Source organism: Podarcis bocagei (genome assembly GCF_964188305.1).
Source record: "Podarcis bocagei genome assembly, chromosome: 13".
Taxonomy (NCBI): Eukaryota; Metazoa; Chordata; class Lepidosauria; order Squamata; family Lacertidae; genus Podarcis; species Podarcis bocagei.
In genome coordinates, this window is record NC_138138.1 from 29517960 (window position 1) to 29538022 (window position 20063).

A 20063-nucleotide genomic window follows, 5' to 3' on the forward strand; every position below is an offset into this window, starting at 1 on the left:
TGCTATTTGAACACATGGTAGCACCACACAGAATTATAGTCCTGCTGTTGTCCCTTTGTGCATTTTCTGCTCTTTTCTCTCTCTTTTTTGGGCTTGCCCTCAAGCTAAAATAGAGGGCTGCTTTGTCTACATTTCAGTAAATTAGTCCTTATTGCTTAAGAGCCTGAACTAACTTTCCTATTGCCGACTTCTAAGAATATAAAATAAATGTGTAAGATTCGCTCAGCTCAGGAATACTTCCTGTGTTCCACATATTCAGAAAGCAGAATTGAAGCTCAATGTAAATACAGCCTTCTTGTTATCTCAGTGGAAGAATGATGTCATGCTTGGCCCAGGGCCATTGTTTCAAAGCGCTGTTTTTTGGTCCTGTAGTCTAGCCTTTAGAAATAATGGTGAAACAAAATTCATTGAGAGTACAGACTTGCATTTTTTAAAAAATAATTGAAATGGAAAGATCCATCTCTGCTTACTATATCCATCAGCTGCCATGTACCATCATTTGTCCCCTTGAGGCTTTTGAACCCAACTACCCTGTTAGGAAGACCAGGAGGACAGTCTACCCTGGTGGCCAATGGCATCTTCTGGGGCTTTGTGGCCCTGGCTGCTGTGATGGGAAGTGACCAGCCAGCAGATTCCAGCTAGGCCCCAGATGGCCCACTGTATCCAGTATAAGTCATGCTCTGAGGAAGCTTATTGAAATGAGTAGAAATAGCAAGCTTAGGTCTGGGCTGAGTGGGTTTTAGATACAATCCTGTAAGTTCGTCTCAAGGCTGTGTTACAGCTACTTTTAGAAAGGTTAGATTTAAAGCCTGTTTTTAAAGCTTTGAACAGCATGCTTTCATTAAAGCTGGTTGTTAAAAGGACCTTGTAAACATTTAAGAATTTGTAGCCTGGCCTTGCTTGTTGTCCTCTTCCCTTCCCAGTACAGTTGTACCTTGGTTTTTGAACAACTTAGTTCTCGAACGTTTTGGCTCCCGGACGTTGCAAACCTGGAAGTGAGTGTTCAGTTTGCGAGCAATTTTTGGAAGCCGAACGTCCGATGGGGCATCCACACCTTCTGATTGAAGCTCCTGCAACCAATCAGAAGCCGTGCTTTGGTTTTGGAAGTCGAACAGACTTTTGGAACGGACTCAGTTCAACTTCCAAGATACAACTGTAATACCCCCCCCCCCCCCGTGCTTTGTGTTCTTTTTCTGAGATTGTAAGCCTGAGGGCAGGGACTGTTGCCTTGTTGTTTTGTTTGTCAATCACTCTGGAAACCCACTCTGGCTGAAGAGTGGGTTATAGAATGCTATAAATTATGTATTTAACCCTGAAGATTCAGGATGGGTTGGAGCACTAAATTAAAACAGACGTTTAACAGTGGTAGTCGGTAGGCCTTGTGATGGTAGCGAAGGAGCCTGACCTTTTCCACTTTAGGCTGTAGTCCTGGGAGCATCTCGGTGTGGATCACAAAACAGGCCAGTGCAGAGAGGCCTACTTTTGAGTAGGCGTAGGCAGGATTGTGCTGTGAGATTTACTACCCAAGGGCACTCCTGGATTATACCTTCATTTCAAGTTTTGTGTTGCCATGGTGGCTAGGATCATTTTCAACATAGCACATTTAGGGCTGCTTTTGGTCCATCTCTACTAGGGATTGGTGCCCTTCTCCATCTCAGAAGCTTTGCCTTTAGTTTTTCTCTCCCTTTCCCCTCCACGTTTCCTCACCCCAGCTCAGCTCTGTAGCCTCATGAATGCTTCCTCCCCTGTTCATATGGTGATTGCACAAATGCTCCTGCTGCTGATCTTTTGGTTTGCAGCAATAAAATTGATAAATTAGGCTTCCTTTTGTTTCCTCTTGGTGGGTGGCACTCAAGTGTTAGAAACTCAGGTATGTAAGCTAATCACAAAATGGCACTTTAAACCCTAGGGTACAGTTGTCACCACAGAATGCCTAGGCACATTTTTTTTGGTGAATTTTTTTGGTGAAATCTATTATGTATTATTGCGATGTGGGTGGCACTGTGGTCTAAACCACAGAGCCTAGGGCTTGCTGATCAGAAGGTTGGCGGTTCGAATCCCTGCGACGGGGTGAGCTCCCGCTGCTTGTTCCCAGCTCCTGCCAATCAGTTCAAAATCACGTCAAAGTGCAAGTAGATATATAGGTACCGCTCTGGCGGGAAGGTAAACGGCGTTTCTGTGCGCTTATTCTGGTTCGCCAGAAGCAGCTTAGTCATGCTGGCCACATGACCTGGAAGCTGTCTGCGGACAAATGCTGGCTCCCTCGGCCAGTAAAGCGAGATGAATGCCGCAACCCCAGAGCCGTCCACGACTGGAATTAATGGGCAGGGGTGCCTTTAACTTTACCTTTTATTATATATTATTATTCATTTCATTTCAGTACCACTTTATATTTTAAATGAAATAAAATCTCAAAGCTGTTTATAACACATTAAAACATCAAATGAAGCAATCTAGAATGAAATGAATTCAAGCTTCAAAGAAAATATTGCTTTCCCCATATTTATTTACCATCTTAATGTATATAGCTGCCCCATAGCAGAATTACTCCAGGAAGCCAGTGTAGTGGTTAGAGTGTCAAACTCAGACCTGGGAGATCAGGGTTCAAATCTCCACTCAGTCATATAGCTCACTGGGTGACCCTGGACAGGTCACAATCTCTTAACTTACCTCACTGGGTCGTTGTAGGGATTAACTGAGAAGGGTGGGTGGGTGAACCATATACTCAGTGAAGAAAAAGGTGGGATATAAATGCAGTGAATAAGCTCTTCTGCATACAGTGGTACCTCGCAAGACGAATGCCTCGCAAGACAAAAAACTCGCTAGACGAAAGGTTTTTTCGTCCGCGATTTGCCTCGCAAGACAAATTTCCCTATGGGCTTGCTTCGCAAGACGAAAACGTCTTGCGACTTTGTTAAGCCGTTTAAACCGTGCTTCGCAAGACGAAAAATTCGCTAGACGGCAAAACTCGCGGAACGAATTAATTTCGTCTTGCGAGGCACCACTGTACTTGCTTAAGAAAGCTGGAGAGGCCAGCCAACCTGGCATCGAGAGATCGCCACATGTTCACAATTGGACCTGTGCCATGGGTGTGGCCAAGGGGTGTGTGTGTGGGAGCTGCCCCCCTAAATCCATAAAAACATAGCTAACTGAGGTTCTCCCCCCTTCTAACAAAAATGCTGTCTAACCCATGACCCGTGCCAATTGGAGAATGTACTTGGCAACTGGCTACTTTATAAGGCCATGGCGACTTCTGTTCTCTGGCCTGCCTCCTGAACCGAGGAGGGCAGCCTTCAGCGGGGTGGCAAGAGAACGTGGGTTGAGTGGTAAACAATAGTCTGCAAGCATCATTTCTCTGCAGAACTGAATTCATTCTTGGAATCAGATGCTTCAAAGACGCCCTGAGAAATTACAGCTGATAACTTGCAGGAGAAAGCTATATATTTATCCTCAAAAGTATATAGGGCTCCTTGAGGGAGTGCTCCCCTTCATTATTGCCATACTTTTGCTTGGCGCCTCTGCCCCCTCCAAGCAACCTGAGTTGCCCACTGTTTGCATCGGCCAGATAACTCTGGGAAGTTGGCCTATTGTATGTTTCTAGAATCTTTTTGGAGGTCTCATTTAAACTGGTGGCTATTGCCCATAGTTGTATCTCATGTTAATGCTAAGCTTTGCAGAACAAAGGTTTGTACAGTAGCTTTCCCTTAAAAGAGAATTGTTTTCTAGTAATATCTGCTAGTATAAAACAAAGGCCGTGCTTACTGACGATCTTGTCTGTGATTGTGCTTGGAGAGTACTGAGGTGTATGGTCAGAACTAGCCAAAACATTTTTTCCTTAATATACTTGCTTGCATATTAGTTGCTAGACTTTCTTGTTCTAACAGGCTTTCAGGAATTGACAGCTTTTAATCAAAGGGCTGGTGCTGTGCTGTTTTTATTGTAATTATTTGTATGCTTTAAGCAGATTTTATAGAGTGTAGTTTAAATTCTATCAATATTTTATTGTTTTTTTAATTACTGTCTTCCAATGTTTTTAGTGGTTCTTTTTATCTGTAAACTGCTTTCAGTCTGTCAGGGAGGAAAAAGGCGGGGAATAATAATAATAATAATAATAATAATAATAATAATAATAATAATAGTGTATCTCAGTATGAAATAGTGTGGCTTAGCTGCCAATTGTTGTGATTCTGGCTGTTACTTGGTTTTGTAAAGATGACAACATTGTGAATACTTGGATGGTGAAATAAGATGTGGTAAATATACAAGTATTTATTGATTCTAAAAATTTTGCTTTAATGTTGGAATTGTGGTGTGAACTGCTCTGGAAATAACAAAAATCTACGCAAATATGTTTCACATTTATTAAAAATAAGTGCAAACTGGTGTATAGTGGTACCTTGGGTTACAAACTTAATTCATTCTGGAGGTCTGTTCTTACACCGAAACCGTTCTTAACCTGAGGCACGCTATCGCTAATGGGGCCTCCTGCTACCGCCACGCTGCCAGTGCGCGATTTCCGTTCTCATCCTGGTGCAAAGTTTGTAACCCGAGGTACTACTTCCAGATTAGCAGAATTTGTAACCCGAGGTACGACTGTAGTTGGTTATATGTTGTGGGGGAAACGTGGATTGTGAAATGGGCAGCTTTGGAATCTTGGGTTAGATGGATCCTTGCACACACGCATGTGTGAAATACACGCACAGGGGAAATGAATGAAAGACTTGACTTGCTTGTTGTACTAATAACTGGTTGCTTATAATTTGTATATTGTGGTCAGTGCTGTACACAAAACATGGCAGTCCCTGCCTACGATGTTAGTCTAAAAGCATGAGATCAAAAGGAAAGTAGGATAGAGGGGCACCAGTTTTTAAAGTTTCTGAGTCGTTAATATGACCAGCTGAAATGAAAGCAGTTGACCTAATCTTTACATGTGAGCTGCTGGTGTGGCTCTTCCATTTCATCCTCTGTAACCATTTGTAAAACAGGTATATTTGGTTATATCTTTCTGATATAGAGGGAAATCAAGGCAGCAGGGGATTTGGGGAGGGGTGTGTGAGTGAGAGAGCACGTGCGCAAGTGAGCACCCCTCCCCCACTTTTCAGGTTGCAGTGATGGCTGCTGACCTGGCAAGGCAGATGAGTAATGGGAGAACAGTTCAGAAGCATTGACGTGCGTCTCATCATTGCTTCTCTCTTATCTGCAAACCCACCTTATCCTGAAATGGCTGCACAAATATGGCTAACAGGCTAGACAACGTAGAGGAGACTGGTTCTGCAATGTGCTTTTGTGGGTCTTCCATTTTTATTTCTACAAGGCAGTTTACAAGCATATATCCTTTTGTTTAAAAAAATGTAAAAATCATGATAAGCAGTACAAACCCCCCCACCCCCGCAGGTAGGCTTATAAGCAATACAAAACGTAGAATCTCCAAGGCAGAGACTTTTTTATCTAGCTGGAAAATGCTGTTGAAATGAAACAAAAAATGTCTTAAATTGTTTCCAGAAAATACAGATAAGTGTGTTCCTGTGGGTCGTGCCTGATGTTTGCGTTGTGCTTCTCTTTGCAGTGGTTGACTGCCCAGTGTGCAAGCACCAGTGTTACCTAAAAGACATAGTGGAGAACTACTTCCTGCGGGATGGTGCAACAGAGTCTTTTGGGGATGCCAGAGAAGCTAACCAGGTAATGGGGTCACCCCCCCCAAAAAAGTATCTCATTCCAGTGTTTCTTTGCTCGGTCTTTGGATGTTCCTTGGCTATTTCTGCCTCTCCGATTGGGGTGGTTGGAGGAAAAAGACTCTGTTGTTCTTAATGGATAATTAACCATGTGCCTTTTCCCATCAGTGCTGCACCAGCTGTGAAGACAATGCCCCAGCCACCAGCTACTGTGTGGAGTGCCAAGAGCCCCTGTGCGAGACTTGCGTGGAGGCTCACCAGAGAGTGAAGTACACTAAGGAACACACTGTCCGGTCCACAGGTAAGTTGGCAGCATAAGGAGAAGGTCTTCTGGGCTGCAAAGGTTCACTGTCATGGGTGTTTGGTGGAAACGTCTGTCAGGCTTCAGGGAATCGGCTTCCTCCCTTCCTTGGCAGCAGAGAAGCAGAAAAAAGGAAAAGGAGTCTTCTTACCAGTTAGAAACTTTTAATGATCACAGCGAGAGAACAAATAATCCATTTCCTATGAATGGGGTGCTTCCATTTAAAAGTTCCACCCCATGACTCCCTAGTCACCCATGTCACTACTGCATCTTGTAACCTGAGCTCATACCCTCTGTGCTTTCTGTTCTGCCACCTTCTGAGCTCTTATTGTTCTTGGCCTGAGCAGAGGGACGCTTTCCAGAGACAGTTAATCTGTTAACCCTCTCTCTCCCAGTTTTTCTTCTCCTAGCTGTTCCCCGTCCAGTATTTCCCAGCTTCTCCCTTCTGAACTATGTTCCTCTGCAAACCACTGTTCCAAATCTATACTGTCTTACTGTTCCTGGGAAGATTCAGGATCCTGATCAGGAGCAGGGGGAGGCTCCCACTATTCCTCCTCCGTGCGGCCCTCCTCAGCACGGTCCCTGACAATGTCCAAGGGAGTTGAGAGAAACATTGCTTGTCTGAAACTAGTGCTGCTGGCCCTGGCATGGTGGGCGCAAATGCCATGGTTTTCTTTCTCCCACCCACATCATCCTGCATCTGTTGAGGTGTGTGCCTTGCAAGCATAAACAGGCTGTCCTCTGCTTCTTGCTAGGCTCTTCCAAATCCCAGGAGAGAGAGAAGACAGTGTACTGCTCCGTCCACAAGCATGAGCCCCTGGTGCTGTTCTGCGACACTTGCGACACCCTCACCTGCCGGGACTGCCAGCTGAATGTGCACAAGGATCACCAGTAAGCATTCCTGCTGGCTATGTAGAAACATACCTGTCAATCTAGAATGATGCCTTCTGCTGCTGCTGCCTGAGATGAACTGTGGAGTTCATCAGCCGACGCCACCCTTCTCCAACCCAGTGTCCTGCAGATGTTTTGGACTGCCACTCAAATAAGCCATGTCTGTTTGGTGCACTACCTGGGGCTGATGAGGAGTTGGTAGCTCAGAAACCTCTGAAGGGCACCAGGTTAGGGAAGGCTGTCTTGGCTGTAAGAATGCCATCCATGCCCACATGTGGAAGTTCCATCAAGAAAAATCGGCTGCTCCTGTCTTGAGTTAGGCTTATTTCTTCACCCTTTTCCTCCCCCTGCTTCTGCTAAATTGGTCTTGACAATAAGTGGGGAAAGCCAGTGCCATATAGGTGTTGACCCCCTTCCAGCCTGAGATTTTAAGATGCAATAGGTTTTGATGGTTAATCAGAATATAGAAACGTATAATTGTAGAGGGTCATCCAGTCCAACCCTGTGCTATGCAAGAATCTCAGTATGTTGTTTCACCACTACTATACCCTGCCTTTCCTCCCGTAGGGAGCACAGAAGGATTACTGTAAAAACAAACAACAATTCTAAAGCAGTAATAAAACAGCTGAATGTTTCTCTTTTCTATAAATCCTTTTAAATAATAATTTAAAAAATTGCTAGAGAAAATGCGAGGCACACCTTTCATAATAGCTTTTAGAATCCCAGTACTGTCACCAAATGAAGGCTGTACCTTTCTCCGCAGGTACCAGTTCTTGGAGGATGCAGTCAAGAACCAACGCAAGATGCTGGCCTCGTTGGTGAAGCGCCTGGGAGATAAGCATGCCAACCTCCAGAAGTCAACTAAGGAAGTGCGAACCTCGTAAGTGCCTCGTTTGCAGAAGACCTAATTCTTGGATGACCACAGTTGGCATCCATTAAGCTTTCAGGGTCGTCATGTGGTTTTGGGTCACAGGCTTTTCAAAGGATTATGGGAGAAAAAGCACTAGTAGCAGAATTGTACAGAACGTATTGGCTCTCTGGGGACCACAGCCTTATGCTACCACCTGCTTTAAATCCACAGGATCCGGCAGGTGGCAGATGTGCAGAAGCGAGTGCAGGTGGATGTGAAGATGGCCATCCTGCAAATCATGAAGGAGCTCAATAAGCGGGGCAAGGTGCTGGTTAATGATGCGCAGGTGAGAGACTGAAATGACCGCTTCTGGTTGCGAATGGGCATGGCATGGCGCGGTGGTTTGGAGGAAAAATGGGAGAGTTTGGGGTAGGGAAGCAAATTGCATAAAGAAAACTTGAATGCCACCAATCAAAGTAATCTTCACTTATTAGCGTTCAGTCATTCTTTATCTAATCAAGGAGGACCAACCATGCTTTTAAAAAAGCAGAACAAAATCTGACTCTGGGAAGAACTGCTCTTGTGGGGGTGGCCTTATTGCACAGGTCACCATCCCTGCAAATATGCACAGTAAAGGCCTTAGCCACAGTTTCCTCACATGTGGCAGCCAAAGCTTAACTTTGACTATGTCACTGCCAGTATTGGGTATAGTAAGACTAGGTAAAGCTAGTAGTGGCTATGATGATAATGAATCAAGTGTTCCCTTTTTTCCTTCCCCTTTACAGAAAGTCACCGAAGGGCAGCAGGAGAAACTGGAGAGACAACATTGGGCCATGACAAAGCTCCAGCGCCACCAGGAGCATATCCTACGCTTTGCCAATTGGGCCCTGGAAAGTGACAACAACACTGCCTTGCTGCTTTCGAAGAAGCTGGTGAGAGCTCTGGTGCTCTTTTCCCACATGCCCATGCAGGACATGTTGAGAGCTTTCAAGCTGTTACTTGGCACTTCTCAAATGTTTGATATTTGCTTCATGTTTGAGGTTAATCTACCTATCGATTTTTGCATTTTGGTTAAAGGAAAAGATGTATTACAAAAACAGAATTCTCTGGGTGCCTAGATCCAGGTTTGGGACAAGTACTCTTTGGTGAGAGAACCCCAGCAGAGATTTAAAATCTCAAAAGATGCAGAAAAACAAAGTGTGGAATACGGCCTGTTAGAGCTTTAAAATAGCCCCTTCTAAGTTACCGTATTTTTCGCCCCATAGGGTGCACCGGCCCATAGGGCGCACCCAGGTTTTTTTTTTGGGGGGGAATATTCCCCCCCAGGTGCGGGGCTGGGGTGGGGGAAGCCAGAGCTTCCCCCGACCCCAGCCCCCAGAACAGGCTGCTATCTGCAAGACTTGGGAGCCCGGCGGGAACTCCCGTGGGCTCCCAAGGCTTGCGGATAGCTTCCTGAAGCCTGGAGAGCGAGAGGGGTTGTTGCGCACTGACCCCTCTCGCTCTCCAGGCTTCAGCGAAAGCCTGCATTCACCCCATAGGACGCACACACATTTCCCCTTCATTTTTGGAGGGGGAAAAGTGCGTCCTATGGGGCGAAAAATACAGTATTTCCAAAGTTCCCCATTTCCCCTAGCATAGTAAAAGATGATACATTTTGTAGTTAAAAATGGTATACAGTGGAACCTTGGAAGCCGAACGCCTTTGAACTCGAATATTTTGGCTCCCGAATTTCGAAAACCGGAAGTGATTGTTCCGGTTTTTGAATGGTTTTCAAAAGCCGAACATCCAGTGTGGCTTCCAATTGGCCGCAGAACCATACCATTACTGCATTACTGTATTCCATTACTGCAGCCATCAAAACTTGTTTACCCTGTTGAATTTATCTTAATGCTTCCAGCGGTTTTCCAGTCTTCTTTAAACTTCTTTAAATGTTTTCCAGTCTTCTTTAAACTTATGTTTTCCTTATTCTTTATGTTAAGTCTGCAAGCTGTACACAACACAACCCATGCTGTAATTTGAGCCCTTTTATACATAACGTTAGGTACCTAAGCTGCTGAGTAACACTGATAAGGAAGTCTTATCACAAGGAGCTCTTTCCTCACTAATGGAATTGACCCATTAACTGTATTCCTTAATAAACCTGCCATGGTTCTCTGCTGTTTGCATTAAAACCTCTGCCCTCCTTGCCACTCCATATGGGTATCCATTCTGGGTATCCAAAGGCAGTGCAGAAGGATGGTGACTGACCAGCTAGATTGCACTATATTGATAGTAGTGAATGAGCTTTTAATGGTTTCCCTTTGGTACAATTAAGCTTTCTTCTCTCTCTCTCTCACCCACTTCTGCTTCAGATTTACTTCCAGCTGCACAGGGCTCTCAAAATGATTGTCGATCCCGTGGAGCCCCATGGAGACATGAAATTCCAGTGGGACTTAAATGCTTGGACCAAGAGTGCAGAGACATTTGGTGAGAACCGGACTACTGGAATTATTTCATTTATTAATAATATTGTAGCCCACCTTTTCGGACATATACCTCCCCATGAAATCAATAAAATACAGCAGAGCAGAGCAACATGGTGACCCCCCAGGTGTTGCACCCAGCAGTTGTAGCTCAGAACATCTGGAGTGAGCTACGTTTATTACCCTGCAGTATAACGTTCCAAAACCTTCTCCTGTAAAAGCAATTAAGAACATGAAAAACGGGCGTTATTTGTTACAATTTTTAAAGAACAGTGCTTTCCATTCAAGTAATTCATGCTTTTAAGAGAAGGGATGGAGGCATTAGCATGGGATCCTGCTGTCCTATTCGCACAGTGGAATCTATGATAATAACTTCGGTTTGAAATAATTTTAGATCTCTATTTTACATTTTAAAACAGAGTCTTGGATTTTATTTATGGTAAGCAGTATACCATCAAGTAACTAAAATAAATACTAAACTTCTTTCCCATTTCAAGGGAGTGACTTGATTGGAACAGAAAGTAACACACTGGTTAATTCCCCCCCTGCTTCCAGGGAACCAGATTTCTGAGACCCCAAACTCTTAGGTGTAGTCAGTCAGCAACCTTTTTGTGCATGGCTTCTCTGAACTGGGACTTGCTTCTGTTGTCTGTCCTTCTCTTTAGCTACTCCATAGACTTCCTTCACACTGATGGTACAATAGTAATGCTGGGTGATGTGCAAGAAGGCCACAAAGGAAGGTGGGGAAACCATACAAAGCACAGTGCTGTCCCAAACGTCTTGCAGATATCTGTGTTTTCAAGATAAAAATCTACTAATGAAATGTGTCTCTGTCTGTCAGACAGACAGAGAACAGAAAATTCTTAAGTGCCTCTTTGGCATTCAATAGGTGGTAAGGTTTATGTGATCTAATGTACAGTGCTGCCTACCAACCTGCCCAGGGGTAACAGCTTCTGGATGTGGCTCTCTTGAGCTGTTCTGTGCCAGCTTCCCGGCCTCTGTGCCTGGATGCTTTGCTTGCCTGCATCATCGTTCCGGCCCTACGTCATTGTGACAATTTTTACATTCTTGCATTGAGACAAGTGTAACAAATGCCAGCCCTTGAGAGACATAACCTACCTTTTCTACCCCACCATTCCTCCCTTAGGTCAGATAGTCTCGGAGCGGAGTGGCTTGCTGGCGACCCCTAATGCCCAGACTCCCCAACAGCGGGCCAATGCTACCTCTGCTACATCTGGAGGAGTGGCAGTCAGGCAGGGCTCTGTTCCTCCTTCTCAGGTACCGGCTCTCCTTTGTACCAGTTCTTTCTCCCCGTGATTGCCTGTCTCTGTAGATCCAGCAACCCTTGGCTGGTTGGTCCACCTGCATCCTGGGAGTGCCTGTCTCAGTGGTGGGGAGGTGCATTTTATGCATGAAGCTGTCACAGTAACAACACACCATGCGTCATCAGTCGTGTGCCTTCTACAAGTAGATAGTACGTTGCTGCATGCCTTGGGCTAGCCTGCCGGGGCCCCCATAGTGGTCGATGGTCCATGAAATGCTCCATATCCATTGGCTTAACGTGCAGTAACAGGCTTCCTGGTCCACCTTTCCGTGTAGGGTGTCCAGCAGATGTCTCTGCAGACAAGCATATTGAATAAGGGAGCTCTGCTTCAGCCTGTGCTGCCTTCCAACAGCCAGCGGCAGGCAATCCCCGACTGCTATATCAATGATGCTAGTGCCTCTTCTGCTGGACAGGTGAGCAGGGAAGGATGAGGAAGAAAGGGTCTCTAGAATGGAGGAGGGCACCTTTCCTGGCACTGCTTACAGGAGATGGAATGTGTCTTTGTGGGTGCTGATTTCCCCCAAGGTGTGCCTTTCAGTTGTAAGCCTGCAGTCGAGGGCCACTGTCTTGCGCAGGACCTGTAACAAGTAATGTATCTTGACGGAAAGTGGTGAGAAAGCAGCTTAAGCCTTGTGTTGGGTCTCTCCCTTGACTTTTTGCTCTGTTCTTTTGCAGCCAATGGACATGGGTGACGGCTTTGGCGTAGGTAAGCAGCGTGAAGGGAGCTGAAGGGGTGTTCAGTGGGAGGGCAGGTAAAAGCTTTAAGGGCAGGCTGAGGAGCCTGTGGCCATCCAGATTTTGCAACCTCCATGAGCTTTGTTCCGTTGCCTGGGATAATCGAGGTTGTGGTTTTAATAGCTTCTGGAGAGCCACAGGTTTCTGATCTCTGCGTTAAGGGGTCCTTCCACTTCTAAGATTTAGAAGAAGCATCAGGGTGGGGGGTGAGGGCATGGGGCAGTCCCATGGATTATGACAGATTTGTTCTGCATTTGGGCCAAGGAGGGCTGATGGAATCCAATTTGGGGTGACTGTCTTCTGACACTTGTTTCCCCTCACTACAACAGAAGGATCATACTCTGGTGAAGCCAATGTTTCTGGAATGAAGAGGTAAGTGCATTCTTTTTTTATATGCTGCCATGTCTTCCTGGGGCGCTTGGCCCCCATTCTGCAGTAGTTGACTTCCAAACTACACTCCGTTTTCTCTATTCCCACACACATGTGCCATTTCAGAATCTGGTGCATTGTTGAGTGCTAAGAATCTGCCTGCTCCGAAGGAAAAAGATCTTGGCCATGGATTTGTAGATTTGTAGGCTACTGTGAAAAAGTGGAGTGGTAACTTACCTAAAATATAGAGATACTCTATTTACTGCCTCTTGACAGTAAATGTATGAGATGGTTATTGAAGGGCAGCATCATGTAGTTGCTGGGTAACTCTTTCCACCACCCCCCCCAGTCGCAAAATGCCTGGAACAAGAATTATTCCTGCATGAAAGTATAACCTTAGGAGTTCTTCAGAATAAGACCTGAATAACCTTTTGTTGTGGATCTAAAACTGAGCCAGCAAGCATCCTTGACTGCAAGAGGTAATAGGTATTAAAACTGGTTGTGTTGCTGGACTGGAATTCTTGGTGGAAACGAGAATTTTATTTTGCCCATCCATGTGACACATTCCAATCAAATTTCCATGCAGATGGAAAGCTTGAGAGTTGCCATGTTCTGGGATCTCAGGTCTAATCATTAGGAAGTGTATTTTGCCTTGAGCTGGACTAGATAGAAGGCTGCTGTCTACTCATTAAGCATATAAAACCAGTTTCATCCTAGATAACACTACAACAGCTGAATGGGGTTGTACTCTTGCAGGAGTGTCATTGAATAGGTGTGTTGAAAGGGTGGTATCAGTGGGAGACTTTCTTTTCCCACCAGGTATTGCAGACTTCAGCTAGACCTTTGTAATTTTTGAGGTTTAACATACACGATTTTCAACTTTAAATCTAAGGCAAGAGGGCCTAGGACCTTAGATTTCCTAGACTTTACTGTGTATACATGAAGGCCAGGCCTGAAGTTCCTAACATGAGTTTCCTACTATGCTTCAGGTCCCGTGGCCAAGATGGAGAGGGCGGCACCGTGCGCAAGGTGCCCCGTGTCAGTCTGGAGCGGCTGGATGTGGACCTGACATCGGACAACCATCCACCTGTCTTCAAGGTGTTTCCTGGTTCTTCCACTGAAGACTTCAATCTCATTGTGATCGAACGTGGGGTTCAGCAAGCTGCGGCAGCTGCCGCCGCCCATTTAGCAGGGCTGCCGGCAGCAGTGAAGGTCAGCGTTGCCCCTTTGGAGTTAGCATAGATCTGGGTGGGTGGTGAGTATTGCTATCCTGCTCATGTAGCGATCCTGCTCACCTGTGAATACCACCCACTTTAAAAACCACCACCGCCGCCTCCTGTTCAGTCCATAAAGAGTTCCAAGTTTTGTACACAGTCAAGCAAAGTAAGTCCGTCCCGCCCACCACTGCTGAAAGTGTGGGCCAGAGCATGCTGCTGCAGTGCCCAAGGATGCAGTGCCCAAGTGTGCCTGGATGAATTTGACCAGTGAAGCAGGGATGCCTGCTGCAGATTGACCGATCTGTATTCAACCTCTCCCTCCAGCTAGTATGACAAGGAAATCTACTTGGGCATCTTCAGTCTGCGTTAAAGCTGAAAGACGTAAGGAGCTCCTAGAATATCATCAGTGTCCAGAAAATAGTGCAGTCTTCTGACCCTTTGTCATCTAGGCAGTGGGGAGGCTGGATAATAGGGGGACAGGTTTAACTGGCCTGTCCCGGGCAGCTGCAAGGTGGATACCTGTCCATCGTTCTAGGAGCTGTTCAAGGAAAAACCAGTGTGCTTTTTGAGTTGAAGAATACTTGTGTGCTCCCCCCAATTTTAATGAAGGGAGTAAATTCCTGTGCGGTGTTGGTCTAGCCCAGGCATAGGCATACTCGGCCCTCCAGATGTTTTGAGACTACAATTCCCATCATCCCTGACCACCGGCCCTGTTAGCTAGGGATGATGGGAGTTGTATTCCCAAAACATCTGGAGGGCCGAGTTTGCCTATGCCTGGTCTAGCCCAATATTGACAATGTGGACATGATGTCTGGGATGTCTCCTGCATCTAATAAAATTAGCTTTTAAAAATATATATATATATAATCAGTTTTCATTTTTTCCATTATGTCAGTTATACATTTTTAGATGTATGTTCAGAAATATTTCTAAAACATGAGACTATTGCATAATCTGCATCACTAAATTCATCCCAGCTGGTTTGTACGAGCAGATTTATTTCACCCTGTTCCCTAATAATGAGGGGGTGTTCTTTATTCTTTGCACTGCTTTCCCTGTGCATTTTCTCATTGTGCTTCTGTCCTGACTCCCTCTTTGTCCTCCTTCCTCCAGGAGGAGCAGATGGAGGCAGCTATTGACCACCCGGCTTCTCTTGACGCTAAAGACACTAAGCCAGTGGTGCTGCCCCAGGATGCTTTGCTTCCAGAAGGCTCCTTAGCGCCCCGGCTCATCTCCCCCAGTGGCAGCACCAGCTCTGCTATGGAAATGCAGTCTGTTCACAGCCATGATGGCACTGCCAACGGGGACGAAGCTGCTTCCTGCAGAGTCTGCATGAAAGCTGGTGCTGTGGTCATGTGTGATGGCTGCAAGAAGTGCTACCACCTGGATTGTCACCTGCCTGCTCTCCTGGAAATCCCCAGGTATGGGCTTCCCTATTCCTGAATGTCATCTTGTGCATCTTGGTGTTCCTCCCGCTGGCTCTGGAGGAGAAGACAGGGGTTGTAAGTCAGGAATGGTGGTAGTGGCACAAGCAGCAAGCCTTATGAAGATAACTGTCCCCAATATCTCTGTTCTTGTAGTGCTGCAGAAGGGAAGTCCTTCAGCAAAACACTTGAGTGCTCAGAAGACATGGAAATTGATGCTCCCCCCCTTTGGAAATCATCAAAATGAATTTTCCTCTCTCTGTGTTATATGATCTGAAGTTAATGCAGACTTACCGTATTTTTCGCCCTATAGGACGCACCGGCCCATAGGACGCACCTAGTTTTTTGGGGGGAAATCAAGGGGAAAATTTTTATTCCCCCCCCCCCCCCGGTTTGCGCAGCCATTCCCAAGCTAGAAGAGGGAGACGGAGCGCTCCGTCTCCCTCTTCTGCCTTCAGGGACAGCCTCCCTAGCCTCTGAGGGGCAGCGCACTGCGCTCCGCCATCCCCCTATCCCCCGAGCTTGTGGGGCTGGCGGGGGGGGGGAGAAGCAGGCTTGCTTCTCTCCCCCCCCCAGCCTCCAGTTCAGGTCGGGGAATAGCGGGGTGGCGGCGCTCCGCCATCCCCCTATCCCCCGAGCTTGTGGGGCTGGCTGGGGGGGGGGAGAAACAAGCTTGCTTCTCCCCCCCAGCCTCCAGTTCAGGTCGGGGAATAGCGGGGTGTCGGCGCTCTGCCATCCCCCTATCCCCCGAGCTTGTGGGGCTGGCGGGGGGAGAAGCAAGCTTGCTTCTCCCCCCCCCAGCCTCCAGATCAGGTCGGGGAATAGCGGGGTGGCGGCGCTGCGCCTCCCCGCTGTCCCCAGCTTTTGGGTGCAGGCTGCTGCCCGCAAGCCTTGCGAGCCCACGGGACATCCCGCCGGGCTTGCAAGACTTGGGATAGCTTCCTGAAGCCTGGAGAGCGAGAGGGGTCGGTGCGCACCGACCCCTCTCGCTCTCCAGGCTTCAGCGAAAGCCTGCATTCGCCCCATAGGACGCACCCAGATTTCCCCTTCATTTTTGGAGGGGAAAAAGTGCGTCCTATAGGGCGAAAAATACGGTAGTGTATCTGGGAACATTCCTTTGCTGGAGGGCCACAGGTTCCCCACCACAATTCTAGAAGGTGTTTGAATAGTAGACTTCTTCCTAAGCCACCCACAGCTAGTCTTTGCAAACGTGTGGTGGGGAGTGCATGACGACTATCTAGATGATGGAATGGAACCTTAAATCTCTGCACATAGATGCTTGTAGAAACTAAAGGGTGAAGCCTGTAGGCAGCTCTGATCTCTTAACTTCTCCACTTCAAAGGTAATGGGTCTGCAGTGACCAGCCAAATGGAAATAAATACCTAGCACCCTTTCAGGATTAAAAAATAATAATAATGGGGTGGGGAATGGAACCTTCTATGTCATATTAAAAGTAGCAAGAATGGAAACGAAATCACAAAATAAAAATTCCCAACGCAAGTTGTCAGGATTTCTCCCTAGCTGTATTGTAGCGGTGGCCAGCCTTGGAACAATACCTCTCTCTCTCACTTTGCCCCTGCAGCCAGGAATGGAAGTGTCTGTTGTGTGAGCAGCCAGTGAGATCCATTGAAGAGGATGGGACCGACTTGACTCCAGTCTCCATAGATGGGGAGGTGAAGATACTGTCAGCTGCTGACCAGCAGGTACTAGTCTGCCCTGTCTTGAGAAGAAAAACAGCTTGCTCTGGCTGATGGTGTGGGCAGAGCTGACATGGGGCTTTGGAGAGCTGAATGCTTCGTTCGGGGTTGACCTGACCTTTAAAGCAGACAAGGTCTGGAGCACATATAATTATAACAGCATCCAATCCCAGGAATGGGTTAGGATGTCCAAGTCCCTACTCAGTGCGGCTTTCTTCTGAGTAGACAGTTATTTACTAGATGCAAGTCAGCAGTACCAGGCGGCCCTGCTTGGCTAGGCGCTGGGGTGGATTGCACCCTGCAGTGTCAGGCCCAGGCTGCCACCAGGCCCAGAACTGGCAGCAGCAACAAGCAGCTGTGGCTCGCTCCCAGTCCTACCCGTTGCCATCCCACCACTGCACTTGCCTGACCTGGGGGTTCTGGATTGCAGGCTCTACTGGTTAAAGGGACCCGCCCTCTTACCCAGTTGTGATTGGCCAAAGCGGATAGCCAGCCAATCAGGATTTTTTTTTAAAAAAATCCCCCTACGCTTCTCATTTTCCTCTGTGGCCCCCTAAGCTCATGGTTTCACCCAGGAGCCCCAAGGGGGCCATATGGACCATCCTTCTCCAGTATGGCACCTTTTGGCAGCAGCTCCTGTCAGCCTGCATGACCCAGTGTTCAGGGGTGATTGTAGAAATACGATTGGAAACAACAGGTTGAGGTCAGCTAGTCCTGGACCCTGCCAGGGCTAGGGCTACAGTGAGCTGCATAGAGGTATGATTCCACCAGCTGTGTAAGCTTAAAAACCCTAGGAGAAAGGGCGGGCAAAGCAGCACTAGTCTTCCAATATGGACCTGATTTAGCCAGCTGATTCCTGGATGTCACAAAGCACTGAAATGATAATGGAGAGGACTTGACAATAAACCTACACATCCATATATCTTGCAGGCTTCTGATTGGCAGCTTAGTCACCTTAACTCCATTTGCCACTAACCACCTTCTCCGTTTTGTCTCCCACAGAGATGTGAGCAGGTTCTCCTTGAGTTACTGTGTTATGAGCCATGCAGGCCTCTCCACCGACTCTCCAATACCATAGTGAGTATGTTGTATGTGATGTAAGGGGAATGTTGAATATCTAATCACCGCAACAGTGCTTCATTTAGTTGTAAAATGTTAACACGTTTATGGCAAGTATTATCCCTTCTCCTCCCCCCCCCTCCAAAGTATTAGACTGGTTTTATGGATTTAAATGCAATTTGTTTCCTGTTCTTTTTCAGCTCTGATCCTCCCCACACCCACCCCTTTCCTTCCATGGAGAAGGGTATCTTGCAATACAGGAGGAGCTAATGTAGTCTCTGGAAGCTGTGGACTTCAATTCCCATCATCCCCAGCCAGCATGGCTAATGATAAGGGAAGATGGGAGTTATAGTTCAGAACAACTGGAGGCCACCATGTTGGCAACCCCTTCTCTTAATGGACTTGCTCCTCCCATTTGCTCTAATAGGCAGACCTGCAAATCACCCTGGTAACCCCCCCCCCCGTTTCACCCCTGCTTAGCTCCAAGGACACATTGGTGGAGTTCGGCCCACTTTTCAATTTGCCTATTTCCACCCTCTTCACAGGCTGGAAGAGTGAACCAGTTAAAAAAACCAAACCCAGAAGGGGTTACTTGCATGGTTTTAAAGGCCTACAAATGCTGTGGCTGTATTGCTTCCCAATTCAGCAGGGAAAACACAGTATTGCATTATATTGGGAGTGTTTGGGGGATCCCTTTGAAAGAGGATGGGGCAGAGGAATTCCCACCTGCTCTTAGGTAGCCATTCACACAACAGCAGGAGCACTCTTCCCAAAATGCCACTATTTGCATTGCAAGCTATTTGCATTGCAAGTCTTGTGGACTTCTAAAACCATGTATCTGTGATAGCTTGAGAGGCGCTGGAAGCACCTCATCAAGACAGCTTGGTTTTTATTCCTGTCTCCTTCTGTACTGCAGGAGGGGCAGAACACCATTGACTTGACCTTGATCAGAGCCAAGCTGCAGCGGAAGCTCTCTCCACCCTATGGCTCTCCTGATGAGTTTGCAGATGATGTCTGGAAGATGTTCAGGCAGTTTAATAAGCTGACAGAGGTAAGGCTTCCTCTTGCTCAAAAGGGCAGAAGGACGACAGGTTTAAGGGGGCTAGAATGGTGGCCGGGGGGGGGGGGCGGCGGGGCGGAAACAGCTGCAACATTTCCAGCCAACCAACCTGCTACAGGACTAGCCCTAGATATGTAGAATGTCTAGATGTGCTGTGTTTGAATCTGGGGTGGTTGTTTTTTTGCTTACCAATGATATTGATTACTGTTTGAATGTTTCTAAATAACTTTGTAATGGCAATTTCATTGTTTCACTATTTTGGTAAACTGCTGTAAAGTTTTTTTAACAGTCAAGCAGTATATAAATATTGTGAAATATATAAACTTTGTAAATACTTGACTCTTCTCCCCCACCCCCCTTTCCCTTTTAACAGTTTATATATTTCCTTTGGAAATATATCCCTGGGTCCCCAAATTTAGGGTTCCCCAAGCCAAATACAGATGGCCTGTGGTTTATCTGGATTTGTGGTTGAAGATGGGATTTGGCACATCCACCACATCCAAATATTTCTACCGCTACTCAGTTATATTTTTATTGCTTTTTTATTTGTTATATTGCTGTAAGAGCTCCATATAATTTCAATTGTAGTAAAAGGCAGGGAAGAAAACAATTAAGGGGTCTGCCAAGACCATCAGCAATTTTCAGGTGGTTGGGGTGGGGTGTTGAATGTTTGGGAATCATTGATATTTACTGAGTATAACAAAGACAAGGGAACCTTTGTAGTTCTCTACTTAGTGTCAACACTTCCTGCAAATGTTTTGGTTACTATAAAAAACCTGTTTTACAGGTTCATTAGTGCCCCTTATTTAACATAGATAGATAGATATTTATTAGGTTTCTTACCTGCTCTTCACTATGAGGTATCAGGTTACAGGTGACACCAATTTAATAACGCGTTATTTAACACCAGTTAAAACTAACTGCAGTCATCAGAATAGGATGAGTTCTAAATGGGTTAGCTCCTTTCTGCCATTAACGTAAGTTGAACACTATTTCTTCTGC

At 46.4% G+C, this 20063-nt stretch overlaps 1 protein-coding gene across 3 annotated transcripts in view; it reads left to right on the forward strand.

The window, feature by feature from the left end:
- The window catches only part of TRIM28 (tripartite motif containing 28), a 32893-nt gene that overhangs the window by 11246 nt on the left and 1584 nt on the right, over positions 1 to 20063 (forward strand). The window contains exons 2-17 of one of the 3 annotated variants that reach the window (XM_081165298.1): positions 5567 to 5679; positions 5841 to 5973; positions 6729 to 6864; positions 7628 to 7744; positions 7946 to 8060; positions 8500 to 8646; positions 10066 to 10180; positions 11324 to 11454; positions 11776 to 11913; positions 12176 to 12206; positions 12565 to 12607; positions 13594 to 13702; positions 14935 to 15242; positions 16828 to 16948; positions 17945 to 18019; positions 18918 to 19052. In XM_081165298.1, the coding sequence (XP_081021424.1) occupies positions 5567 to 5679; positions 5841 to 5973; positions 6729 to 6864; positions 7628 to 7744; positions 7946 to 8060; positions 8500 to 8646; positions 10066 to 10180; positions 11324 to 11454; positions 11776 to 11913; positions 12176 to 12206; positions 12565 to 12607; positions 13594 to 13702; positions 14935 to 15242; positions 16828 to 16948; positions 17945 to 18019; positions 18918 to 19052 (1967 nt within the window). Of the gene's footprint in view, positions 1 to 5566; positions 5680 to 5840; positions 5974 to 6728; positions 6865 to 7627; positions 7745 to 7945; positions 8061 to 8499; positions 8647 to 10065; positions 10181 to 11323; positions 11455 to 11775; positions 11914 to 12175; positions 12207 to 12564; positions 12608 to 13593; positions 13817 to 14934; positions 15243 to 16827; positions 16949 to 17944; positions 18020 to 18917; positions 19053 to 20063 lie in introns of all 3 variants that reach the window. The other 2 variants (XM_081165297.1, XM_081165299.1) reach the window with 2 other exon arrangements.